This window comes from Macaca mulatta, chromosome 1 (assembly GCF_049350105.2).
Source record: "Macaca mulatta isolate MMU2019108-1 chromosome 1, T2T-MMU8v2.0, whole genome shotgun sequence".
Lineage (NCBI taxonomy): Eukaryota > Metazoa > Chordata > Mammalia > Primates > Cercopithecidae > Macaca > Macaca mulatta.
In genome coordinates, this window is record NC_133406.1 from 220,315,001 (window position 1) to 220,328,279 (window position 13,279).

Here is a 13,279-nt window from a genome sequence, read left to right on the forward strand (position 1 = left end):
TTTTGCTTTCTACAACTTCAGTTATCCACAGTCTGAGAATAGGTGAGTACAAGAAGATATTTAGAGAGAAGAGAGAGAGGCCACATGCACATAACTTTTTTACAGTATATTGTCATAATTATTCTATTTTATTAGTTATTATCTTTAATTTTTTACTGTGCCTAATTTATAAATTAAACTTTACCATAGGTATGTATGTATAAGAAAAAACACAGGGGCCGGGCGCGGTGGCTCACGCCTGTAATCCCAGCACTTTGGGAGGCTGAGGTGGGCGGATCACGAGGTCAGGAGATCGAGACCATCCTGGCTAACACGGTGAAACCCCGTCTCTACTAAAAATACAAAAAAAAAAAAAAAACTAGCCAGGCGTGGTGGTGGGCGCCTGTAGTCCCAGCTACTCAGGAGGCTGAGGCAGGAGAATGGCATGAACCCGGGAGGTGGAGCTTGCAGTGAGCCGAGATGGCGCCACTGCACTCCAGCCTGGGCGACAGAGCGAGACTCCATCTCAAAAACAAACAAAAAAAACAAAAAAAAACAAAAACAAAAAGAAAAAACACAGTATATATAGGGTCTGTTACTATCTGTGGCTTCAGGCATCCACTGGGGGTCTGTCTGGGAATGTGTCCCCTCTGTTCTTCTCTGGGCTCAATCTCCAGGGTGCAAGGGGAATGTGGTGTTAACACTCTGCATAAGGTTGTCAATGGGTGGAAGGCACTTAGAATTGTGTCTAGCACAGAGGAAGTCTCAGCTGATATTAGCCCTACTATTATTCATTCAACCAATACGCATTGTCTGCATGCTAAGTACCAGACATCATGCTGGAATGCTGTGGAACTACGGCACAGAACAAGACAGAGCCCCTGTCCTCACGGATTTGCAGTCTATCAGGGGAGACAGACGTTCATCAATAAGTAATCATGTGAGCTCCCTAAGAGCAAGGACTGTGCCTGAATTTTCTCTGTTATTCCCAGTCTACTACAATAGCTGGCATGGAATATGGGTGTAATAAACCTTTGCTGAATGAGTGAATAGATCCAGAATAGTAGTGGTGGTGTCATCTGCCTGCCCTGGCTGTTCCTTCTCCTGTGGGGAGTGCCCCCCCCACCCCCAAACCACAGCCCTGCTGAGGCACAGTGGCTAGATTTTGGATGGGGTGGCTCTGCCAGCTGTGTGCCAGCCCTGCCCTTCAGCCAAAGCTGGCTGACCCAAGGGGTCACTTGCCCCAAGGGCAATGAACCTACAGTGACACTCGAGACCCAGATGGTTGGACAATGGGAAGGGAGGGAAGTAGATCCTCTCTTTGGGAGTGTGAGTGAAGGAACCTGCCAGTCAGCAGTGGAGAGGAAGCCACGAGACTTCACTGGGGCCATGAGGAGCCAGAGGTGAGCAGGCCAAAGGGAAGCAGGAACAGGAGATGCGAGGAAGAAACAGCATGCAGACTGTGGAACCATGTCCCCACAAGTTCAAGAAATCAGTAACTGGTGGAGATTCCTGCGGCTCACTCCTGTAATCCCAGCACTTTGGAAGGCTGAGGCAGGTGACTGCTTGAGCCCAGGAGTTCGAGGCCAGCCTGGGCAACATGGAGGAACCCTATCTCTACAAAAACTACAAAAATTAGCTAAGCATGGTGGCATGTGCCTGTAGACCCAGCTACTCGGGAGGCTGAGGTGGGAGGATCACTTGAACCCAGGGAGGTTGAGGCTGCAGTGAGCCAAGATCACGCCACTGCACTCCAGCCTGGGCAACAGAATGAGACCCTGTCTCTGGAAAAAAAAAGAAAAGAAAATTTGAGTTTGTAGAAACCACTTTCTGAAAGGCTGAAACTCCCTCTGCTTATCAGATAAAAGAATTGGCTGAAATCGGTTGGAACCAATAAGGCCAACTACACCTTGCACAGAACAAGTTGGCTGATGTCACAGCCTGAATTGCCACTGCACGTTTCATACTCACTCCTCCCAAATCTGCACAGGGGACCTGTGAGTTGGCATGAAGAGATAACTGCGCATGTCCAAGGACTGTCCAGACTTCTCCTTTTCTTCCACCAATCACCTGCTAATCTTAGAATCCACCCCTTAAACCTCCTCTAATAAAATTACTGCCTTAAAGCTAGCACAGGGAGACAGGGTTGAATTCGACTCCTGTCTCCATGTGAGTAGACTCACAATAGAAAGCTTAGCTTTTCTCAAAAATCCAGTGTCATTGCTTCTAGCACATCAGGCTAGAGCCCCCTTTGCTGCATAACAATGGTGGAGGGAAGTGAATGGGGCAGAGCCTAGACTGAGCTAGGGAGAGAGCAGGGCGCCAGCCTCTCCCAGCGCTGCGTGGTCCCCAGGCTGTGTGGCTGCAGTCCACGTGTGCCCACGCACTGCTCCTGCTCTTGAGTCAATCTGAGTGGCCCCTGTTCTATGCAATCAAAGGAGCCAGAGCATTGTTTCCACCCTCAAGCCCCTGGGCATCATGATCACAGCCCCAGGCTGTCAGGGCCCCAGCAGGTTTCATGGGAGCTCAGGGGCAGAGGGCTATGGCTGTACTGGGGAGATACATGGCAGGGTCGGGGGCGTCTGAACTGAGACCTGAAATGTGGGAGGAGGGCAGCACAGGTGTAGCCAGCTGTACGCTCAGGAGATGGTCACAGAGGAGCCTGGCACGTTCGGGGAAGGAGCTATGAAGCCAGCGTGGTGGAGTGTAGGGTGCTGATGAGAAGGGTGAGAGATAAGGTGGGAGACGCACTGAGAGGAGCAGGTTGCAAAGCGCCTTGAATCTCCCGGCCCCAGGACAGCAGAGGCTAGGAGGAAATGAACCCAGGGTGCTCTTGGAGAAGCTTTTCCCAAGGTGCACCAGCAGTTGAGGTAATGTACCTGCTGCCACAGCCATCCGGTCATTCAACAGGTATTTACTGAGCCCTGGGGGTAAGCAGCAAACAAAGAGCGTGTACAGTACAGCTGGAGCAAAAACAACCAACAGAAAAAGACGTGTGATGTGAGGCTGGACAGTGAGAACTGCTAAAGGAACAAAGTCCCTGGAGAGGGACAGGGACTATGTCAGATGGGAGGTCTCGGCAGCAGACATCACGGTGTTCCAGGACAGCGCCACGTCGGCCGGCTCCCCCTCACGCCACAAGAGGAGGCACTGAGGATCACGTTAGCCCCAAAGCAGCTGACCTTCAGGTGTCCACTTTCTCCACAAAGGCCTCAGGAGGAGAAGAAGCCACCTGAGCAGCTGACTCCACCAGCCTGCAGGGACTCCAGTCACACTGGACCCCTCCAAACCATGGAAGGGGTTTTCCACGTCCATTCCCTTAATTTCACACTTCTGCCTTCCTGCCTCCGACAGAACGAAGATCTGTAAACCAGCGCTCCAGTAAATCAGCAAACATGCAGCGACCCACCTCTTCTTGGTGGGCTACAAATACATATACATATATTTTCGAGACAGGGTCTCACTTGCTCGCCCGGGCTGGAGTGCAGTGGCATGATCTGGGTTCACTGGAGCCTCAACCTCCCTGGGCTTAAACGATCCTCCCGCCTCAGCCTCCTGAGTAGCTGGGACCACAGGCATGTGCCACCATGCCTGGCTAAAATTTTTTATATTTTTTGTAGAGGCAGGGTTTCACCATGTTGCCCAGGCTGCTCTTGAACTCCTGGGCTCAAGTGATCTGCCTGCCTTGGCCTCCCAAAGTGCTGGGATTACAGGCGTGCGCCAGGCTGTAAACATTAAGGTGGGCACAGTACCTCCTCTGTCATAGCCTGCGTGTCAGTCCTCACCACCTGTGCACGTGGGCTTTTCTGAGCTGGAAGTGTAGCTGCTGTTCACTTGCTCTTCCCTCTGCTGGGAATGCCTCTTCCCTACTCCTCTGCCCAAGTAATGCCAATTCATCCTTCACAAGGTGGCACAAACTTTCCCTCTGAGAAGTCTTTCTGAGCAGCCCCTCCTCTGCAGCACACGCCTCCGCTGGGCTCCCTCAGCCCGAGCATACTCAATTCTAGCACTTACACCCTGGGCCCTCTGCTGCCACACTGAGAGCTCTGGGCCAACAGACCACTTTTTGGTTTTTTTAAAATCTCTTAACACCATCAGTGCACATAACTATTAGTGAAACGAGTGTTCCCTCCGGTGGGGACAGAGTTCAGTTTATTCCAATAGGTGGCGCTCTACCCGTGCATTTCTTAGGAGGAATCAAAGAACCGCGATCAATCATGCAACACTGTGAATTGGGCCTGTTTGGGTGGCCTTCTCTCCCCTGCTCCAATGTGAATTACGCATGGGCATCATCACTTGGGGTCAGATCACCTGCAATTTTTCCCAAGTGAAATTATCCACTAACTGAAAATCCATCACCAACATTAAGCCTTTATTATCTACTGTCATGTCAGACACTATACCAGGTGCTGACGACACAAGTGATGGATGAAGATGCTCTCAAAGAAGACCCAGTCAGTCCGCCAGGCAGAGGGCACTGACCTGTAAGTGACTGCTCCATACTCCCCGGCCAAGGCCACTCGGCTCGCTGGGACCAGCTCCTGGCTCATTGTGTTCAAGATAGCTTCGCTGGAGGAACCTGCCTGGAACACCCACAAGGAACCCAGGGTTACACAGGCCGGAGCAGAACAGTAAGTTCCTTGTAAGCCCTGCCTGTAACCTGCAGCAGGACAGCTGCTCTGACCTTCGAGATAAGATGACCTCTCTTAAGTGGTAGGCTGAGACAAGCTACTCCTGGGAGACAGACAGAGGTACCATCCACGCCAACTCAGAGGATGCTTCACGCTCCTCAAACTCTTGCAGCCTAGGTGCCAGGGCTGGAGGAGATGCCAAGGTGATCAGGGTATGGGGTGCTGCTTCCTGCCATCGGTGCCTCTGGTCCCCACCAGTTTGAAATTGACCACTGGATCAGTAACTCATTCTGCAGGCTCCCTTCACCAGCCAGGCCAGAGCCCGACATGCTCCACCCTGGGTGAAGCTGTACTGAATCATGGAACAGCCTTCCTCCATCTTCCACAACGAACAGACAAAACCCAAAGAGTGGGGAAAGCACCTTATTGTCCTCATTGTATTAGGAAGGGCTCTCAGGACATATGAAACCTGTATCAAGAAGATCCTGTAGGCCGGGCGCGGTGGCTCAAGCCTGTAATCCCAGCACTTTGGGAGGCCGAGACTGGCGGATCACGAGGTCAGGAGATCGAGACCATCCTGGCTAACCCAGTGAAACCCCGTCTCTACTAAAAAATACAAAAAACTAGCTGGGCGAGGCGGCGGGCGCCTGTAGTCCCAGCTACTCGGGAGGCTGAGGCAGGAGAATGGCGTGAACCCGGGAGGCGGAGCTTGCAGTGAGCTGAGATCCGGCCACTGCACTCCAGCCTGGGCGACAGACCGAGACTCCGTCTCAAAAAAAAAAAAAAAAAGAAGATCCTGTAAGAATGAACAATCTTGTAGCTTCTGTGAATGTAACAGCTGTCATGCCCCAACCAGTGCATGTTTTGATGCTAAGACTGGATGTTTCACAGGCAAAGGATTTGGCTGCTTGTTAGCTATTAACCCAGCTTGGAGTGCAACAGTCTAATAACCTTCATTCCCCAAATCAGAACAAGAAACTGCATCCTCTAGGGCCCACCATGAACAGCTGTGGCCACTTCCCACCTCGGCCTTGAATGGATGGGCCCAAGGATGGGCAGGAGACAGAGCATCGGGTCTTGATACATTTTTAAAGCCCACCTAGCAATGGCAAGGTAAATAAATTAAGTGGACAGAAATTGTTTTCGTGGGGGAAAAATACTCTTTAATTTCCCAAAGCCTTGAGTCCTTCCAAGAGTTGAGAGCAGGGAGTTGACAGGCAAGCCTCTGAGCTGGAGGTGGGCTTGCAGAGTGAGCTTAGAGGAAAGAGATCCAGTTCCCCCTCTCCAGTGAGGCAGGTTACAGGAAGGAGGGGATGGTGAACTGACCAATCAGGGTAGAAACCAGTGGTTTAGGCCCTTGTTACTCGAAGTGTGGTTGACAGAGCAGTGACATTGGTATCACGTGGGAGCTTACTGGGAAGGCAGAATCTCAGGCCCCACCTCTGACCTGCTGAATCAGAATCTACCTTTGGGTTTTTGTTTTTTTTTTTGAGACAGGGTCTCACTCTGTTACCCAGGCTAGAGTGCAGTACCACAATCTTGGATCACTGCAGCCTCTGCCTCTTGGACTCAAGTGATCCTCCCACTTCAGCTACCAGCCACCCAAGTAGCTAAGACTACAGGTGCAAGCTGTCACACCTGGCTAATTTTTGTATTTTTCATAGAGATGGGGTTTCATCATGTTGCCCAGGCTGGTCTCGAACTCCTGAGCTCAACTGATTGGCCTCCCAAAGTGCTGGGATTACAGGCGTGGTCCACCATACCTGGCCAGAATCTACCTTTGAACCTAATCCCTGGGTGATCTGTGGGCAGAATACAATTTGAAACATTCTGGTCTACTTCTGTGTAACAGGCAGGCAGCCTGACTATATAATAGGCACCTTTCCTGTGAATAATCTGTCTTTTCCTACCTACTTCCTGGAAAAAAATCCTCACCAGGCTCACTAAGATGGGCATTTTGAGAACATCTCCTTTAAAGATGAAAGGCCTGGTGCTTACCGAGATGTTCCACATCATCTTGATGGCCAAGGGGAAGGCAGGGGCCCCCAGAGCTTGCTCCTGCTCTTCTCCTGGTGCACTGGTACCTGGGCCTCTCCCTGGAAGCGACCCGGTGCTCTTTGTCACCTCCAGGTTCTGGGGCAATGCAGGCATGGTGGCTTCATACACAGCGGCACTGCAGCCCTTGCCAATGGACTGCCCTATCAGATACTCCTCCAGCCGAAAGCCCTGCCAGCGTCTTGTGTCCAACGGGTCAGGCCCTGGCTTGCTTTTCTGGGTAAAAATTGCCTGTGAGGAAAAAAGAATGCACCATGAGCCAGAGAGCCTAGGACGGTCCAAGAAAAGGGAAACGGGAGGCAGAGAGAGGTGCAGCGAGGCATGGTCCGCAAACCGCACGACCAGATCAATAAACCAGAAAAACACAACCCAACCAGGTTCTACTGCTCAGCCTGGGTCCAGGCCATCTTCTTTCTCATTATTCAGAATGATTTTTCTCAAACTCTGTTGCTTCACTGTGATCACAATACGCAATGATCTGAGAGGTCAGAAACCCTGTGTCCTATAGCCAGTGCGCCTCTCCCTGCTGCCTTCACTCCGCAGCAGAGCTCTGGAGGTGTCTGATTATGGAGACAGCTCGCTCTCCAAAGACCTTGGCAGACGGCTCCTGGGCAACTAGCAGGAGTGTGTGATCCACAGTGATCTCAGAGGGTCTGGCAGGCAAGTGGGTGAGATCAGGCGCATCCCCAGAGCAGAGGGATTCAGTCCCGTCTTTCTGTCTCTGCCTCTTAAGGCTCCGATGGGGCTACTCTGTCCAGAAAGGTAGTAAGAGTACAAGAGTTCAGACAGAAATGGATGGAGGTGCAGGTGCTGGGGGCAGTGCTGCACTGGGAAAGAGGCCATGTGACAAAAATCTGGGTCTTCCCCTGCTTCAGGCAGCGGTGACGTCACTCTTCCAGTCCCCCAGGCTCCACTTTCCCTCTCAAATGGTCTGATCTGCTGAGCTCTTCCTTTCCAAGGTTAGTCACCCCTGAGTGCCAGGCACAGCTCTGCATACGCCCCTTGGTCGTAGCCTACCAGGCACCATCTCTAGACTACCCCACTCTCAGTGCTGTGCCTTCCGTGCTCTGAGCCACATCAAAATACATTGCTTTCATGTGTCACTCGGCTGTTTACCAGACTGTCCAGGATCTTATCTGTGTTCTGGCTGCTGCCAGGCTGGTCTGCACACTGCCTGCACTCATCCTTTGGGTGCCTCTCTCTGAAAGCTGCTCACAGCATCCTTCCAGCCCGTTTCTATAGTATCGCTCTGTCTGGCTCATCCCTGCTCAGCCATCAAGCCCAACTCAAGCTCTTCCTTCCTCTGTGACCAGCCCTGATGACCCAGCTCATAGCAACTTTCCTTCTAGAGGGTTCCTAAAGCACCTGGTATCTGTAAGCAACTTAACCTTGCACTATAACTTCGAACTTTTTAAAAAAATGAAAGTCCAGGCCGGGCGCAGTGGCTCACGCCTGTAATCCCAGCACTTTGGGAGGCCGAGGCAGGCAGATCATGAAGTCAGGAGTTCAAGACCAGTCTGGCCAACATAGTGAAACCCTGTCTCTACTAAAAATACAAAAAATTAGCCGGGTGTGATGGTGTGCACCTGTAATCCCAGCTATTCGGGAGGCTGAGGCAGGAGAATTGAGTGAACCCGGGAGGCGGAGGGTGCAGTGAGCCGAGATAGTGCCATTGCACTCCAGCCTGGGTGACAGTGTGAGACTCCGTATCAAAAAAAAAAAAAAAAAAAAGAAAAAGAAAATCCATCTTCCCTTATAAACTCCATGGAGCAGAATCAACGTGTGTTTGTGTGTGTGTATATATATAAAATATATATACACATTATATATAACATATACTATATACTATTATATGTAACATATAGTATACATAACATATATACACATATTATATGTTATATATACACATACTTTTATAATATAAGTTTTTAGAGCTTGCTACTAGCACACTCCTGCTAGTTGCCCAGGCTGGGGTGCAGTGGTGCAGCTATAGCTCACTGCAGCCTCAAACTCCTGGGCTCAAACAATCCTCCCACCTCAGCCTCCCAAGTAGCTGGGACTATCGGCACATGCCACCATGCCTGGCTAATTTTTTAATATTTTGTGGGAACAAGGTCTATGTTGTCCCAGCTGGGCTTCAACTCCTGAGCTCAAGAGATTCTCTCACCTTGGCCTCCCAAAGCGCTAGGATTACAGGCATGAGTCACCATGCCTGGCTTCAGAATTTTTTAAATGTGAAATTAACTCCAGCAAAAGTAGCCAGTGAAAACAAACTTTCCCCCCGGAGACGGAGTCTTGCTCTGTCACCCAGGCTGGAGTGCAGTGGTGCAATCTCAGCTCACTGCACCCTCCGCCTCCCAGGTTCAAGGAATTCTCCTGCCTCAGCCTCCCGAGTAGCTGGGATTACAGGCGCCCACCACTGCGCCTGGGTAATTTTTGTATTTTTAGTAGAGACAGGGTTCCACCATGTTGGCCAGGCTGGTCTGGAACTCCTGACCTCGTGATCCGCCCACCTCCGCCTCCCAAAGTGCTGGGATTACAGGCATGAGCCACCGTGCCTGGCCCCCCAAAATTTTTTTTTATGTGAAATTGATAACTAATAATATTTTCAAGCATAGGAGGGTGAGGTGTGCGAAGAGGGTGTGTGAATGGTAAGTTTAGGAGGATCAATCTCCTCAGTTAAAAAAACCTCTTTAGTTTTAAGCAGGATTAGTCAAATTTCCCATCCTTAGCTTCTGCCAGTTAAGCTGTGGCAAAAGACAAGGTCAGGGGCTGGGGACTAGGCCAGATGTCACCTGTCACCCCAAACTGGCCAGAGCTCAAACATGAGACAGTGGTGATGAGCAATAAAAACCGGGCTGGAAACCAGGAAACCCAGGAGCCACTGCTTGACCCTAACAGCTGTGTCCTTGGGCAAGTCACTCCCTCTTCCACCACCTCAGCCCTAACCTAAAAAATGCAGGGGTTGTGCTAATTTAGTGAGTGGCTCCACACCCCAGGAAGAAGAGTGACCTCCCTGGAAGAAGGTGGAATTCTGCCAGCGGCCAGGCTTCAGACCTGAACTGCACCTCTGGCTCCTCCCTGGCTCTCCAGCCTGCCCGCCTACTCTGCGGCTTTTAGACTTTGCCAATCTCCATAGGGAGCCAGGTCCTCAAAATAAATCTGCCTCTAAATAGACACCTCCTATTGGTTCCGTTTGGAGAATCCTCACTAACAAAGACTTTGGTTGGGCAAAAATAGAAGTCTTGTGCTATTTTAAGCATTTAAAAAGCCCAAGAACCCTTGTGTATCCAGTCAGCAGGGATAACTACACAGGTAACTAAAATGTCAGGTCTGTTTTTCTTGCCGTTCATAGTTTTTACTGCGGTTTCAGCTCTGTCACTACTAATCCTTTGGTTAAACCGTGGAGGCAGCCTAGCTCAGTGGTTAAGGGCACTGCCTTTTATTAGCTGTGTGACTTTGAGCAAGTCCCTTCACCTGAGGACTTTCCTTCTCCATAAATTAGGGACGACAACTACCTCAAAGGGATAGGAATGTTATGATTTACTTGTCAGTGCATTTTAGAAAATTAACACAAAGCGTTTTGCTGTGCTGCGACTGGAGCTGCAATCGGCAGCACGTCTTCATTTGAGGAAGAGAAAACAAACGGGAGGTGCTGGCTTTATTTATAGCAGCCGATCAGTAATGGTGAAACAGATGAGCTTTAACGCCCCTCTCCCCGCCCTACTCCGGCCGAAGCCTCGGCCCTCGACCGGCCCAGGGCCCCGCCTCCACACCTAGCCCTGCCCCTGGCCGCATGCCCCGCCCCCACCCGGCTCAGGACCCGACCCCGCGCTTAGCTCCGTCCTCCGCCCGGCTTAGGACCCGGCCGGCTCACCTGGATCTCCTGACAGGCCGAGACCGCCCGTCGGCTCTCCGCCTGCTTCTCCTCGATGAGGCCCAGCCCTAGCCCGAAGGCCAGAAAGACTGCCCGGCCGCAAGGGCCCGCGCAGCCCCAGGCCCGCACCAGGAACTGCCGCTGCAACCGCGCCGCCAGCCCGGCCACCGACTGGCGAAAGAAGCGGAGGCGGTTGGGGAGCCCGAGACCGATCCTGCGAGGCTCCGCTCCCGGTCCTGCGGCCCAGCCCGGACGCTCCCCGCGCACACAGCCCGCCGCCGGGCCCGGCCGCCCCAAGCCGTAGGCCCGGCCCGGCTTGCCGGTGAAGCGCAGCAGCAGCTCTCGACCCAGCTGCAGGCCGCGGCCTAGCGCCTGTCGCACCGCCATGGTGGCGCCGCGGCCCGGTGTCCCCGCCGCCGCTACCACCACCACCAGCGTCCCCCGCCGGTCACAACAAACTTCGGGGCGGCGCCTCTGCGCAGGCGCAGGCGCTGGTGGGCGGGGCCGGACCCCGCGGCAGTTCCCCGACTCGGCGCGCGGGGGCGCTGTGCTCGCACTGGCGCCTCTAGCAGTGACTTTCCCTTTGCACTTTGGACCCACTTGGAGGGCTTGCCGGTTCAGGCAGGTCCTGAATGTGAACAGCACTGGTCCTGGCCAAAATCGAGAAGTCGAGAAGGGAAACTGATATTTATTGCCAACTACCGTGCCAGACCCTTTACGTCTTTTAATTTATTTAACAGCTCCACCAAAAAGATAAAAATGCCGTTTTTATAGATGAGAAAACTGAAGCATAGTAAGGGCAGCATTCGAGGTCTTGGGCAGGTACCTAGCAGTGCTGACGCTAGAGTTCGCGTTGTCCTAACTTGAATGCTTGCCCTCCTCGATGCCGTTAGGCTGCAGTATGTGTCCTCAGTCTCGGGGGTTTTGAAGACCCCAAGAGAAGTCTCACCCAAAGGACACAATTTATGAATGAGTGTGCTGAGGTCCCAAGATAGCAGCTTGCCCAAAGCCACACCGTTTGTTTAATGGCATACGCCTGCTCACCACAGAACACACACACACACACACACACACACACACACACGCACATTACTGAAACAGTTTGCTGAAAGAGTTGTTCACCTGTCCCCTGGCCAAGGGTCCACCCCATAGCCAAGTAAGCCCAGAGGACAGAACTCTTCAAAGAATCCCCCCTTCAGCAACAGCTCCTATCTACATGACTTTTGACTTCATATTTAAGGAGAAAGGAATTTATGAACAGAAGCCATAGTCTCTGGCTTCAGTGGCAGGGAGACAAGATGGTGGATCCGCATGCCATTACCCCCAAGACCCAGGGCCTATATGCTATAGGAAAGGAATGTGAAGGACATTTGAAGTCAGTCCCCCAGGGAAAGGCAAGAATGCTGTGTGAATCTGCCTAAGGGCAGGATTTATGGTAAGTACATGCTTTTACACAAGGAACAATAGATAAACTGGAAATCTTAGAGGCCTTCCTGAATGCTAGTTACTCAGAAGTCAACTTGGTTGGAGGGGTGTGGTGGCTCATGGCCTGTAATCCCAGCATTCTGGGAGACTGAGGCAGGTGGATCTCTTGAGACCAGGAGTTCGTGACCAGCCTGGCCAACGTGGCAAAACACCATCTCTACTAAAAATACAAAAACTAGCTGGGCGAGGTGGCACATGCCTTTAATCCCAGCTACTGAGGTGGCTAATGCAGGAGATTCGCCTGAACCCAGGAGGTGAAAGTTGTAGTGAGCAAAGATCACACCACTGCACTCTATCCTGGGCGACAGAGTGAGACTCTGTCTCAAAAGAAAACCCAAAAACCAATAAAACACATCAACTGGGTGGATTAGCATCCAAGATGGGGTTGCTTTAGCTTGCACAGAGAGTGTGTGTGTGTGTGTGTGTGTGTGTGTGTGTGTGTATGTTCTGGTCTCTCTCATAATCTTCCTTAAGGGAGGAATTTTATGATTCTTGTGATATTCAATCACATTTATTTGGGAGACAGGCATAGATGAATTTCCCATTTGTATAGAGGCGCGTGAATATCAAATATTGTCTTTAATTTTTTGGATCAACCTCAGGGAATTTTTAATTATAATTTTAAATGCTCCACTGAAGTTGTCATTTGAAGAATGATAAGGGAAAGAAAGTTGGAGAAATCTTACACTCCAGTAACCACAGGCTCACTCATGGAAACTTAGTTGGGGCACAGATGAGTGGAATTTAAAGTTTAAATCCACTCGTCTGAAGCCAGGTTTGCAGTGATTCACTCCAGCACTTGGGGAGGCTGAGGCGAGAGGATTGTTGAGGCCAGGAGTTCAAGACCAGCCTGGGCAACATAGGGAGACCCCGTCATTACAGATAGTAATAATTTAAAAGACCCCACGAGGCATGGTGGCATGTGCCTGAGGTCCCAGCTACTTGAGAGTCTGAGGCAGGAGGATTGCTTGAGTCCAGGAGGTTGAGGATGCAGTGGGCTGTGATTGCACCACTCCACTCTCCGCTCCCGTCTGGGTGACAGAGTGAGACTCTGTCTTAAAAATAAAATAAAATAAATCTCATCTGCTGTGTCTCATTACTGTAAACCAAAAATAAGGTCCTAAGCTCCCCAACTGACTAATGGACCCCCTCTGGGCCAGAGAAAACCTAAAACTAAATTTCAGGCCATGACAGGAAGGGAGGTTGGACACGCCTCCTTATACCTCCTCCCTTTTGGAGTTTAGCCACAACT

At 51.3% G+C, this 13,279-nt stretch overlaps 1 protein-coding gene across 1 annotated transcript in view; it reads right to left on the reverse strand.

Moving 5' to 3' along the window:
• PINK1 (PTEN induced kinase 1) overlaps positions 1–11,004 on the reverse strand; it is an 18,995-nt gene extending 7,991 nt beyond the window's left edge. Inside the window, exons 1-3 of the mRNA XM_001096957.5 lie at positions 10,543–11,004; positions 6,609–6,896; positions 4,462–4,562 (exon numbers count right to left, since the gene is read on the reverse strand). Coding sequence (XP_001096957.1) covers positions 4,462–4,562; positions 6,609–6,896; positions 10,543–10,929 — 776 coding nt within the window. The 5' untranslated portion in view covers positions 10,930–11,004. The remainder of the gene's footprint in view (positions 1–4,461; positions 4,563–6,608; positions 6,897–10,542) is intronic.
• Positions 11,005–13,279: the final 2,275 nt, after the last annotated feature.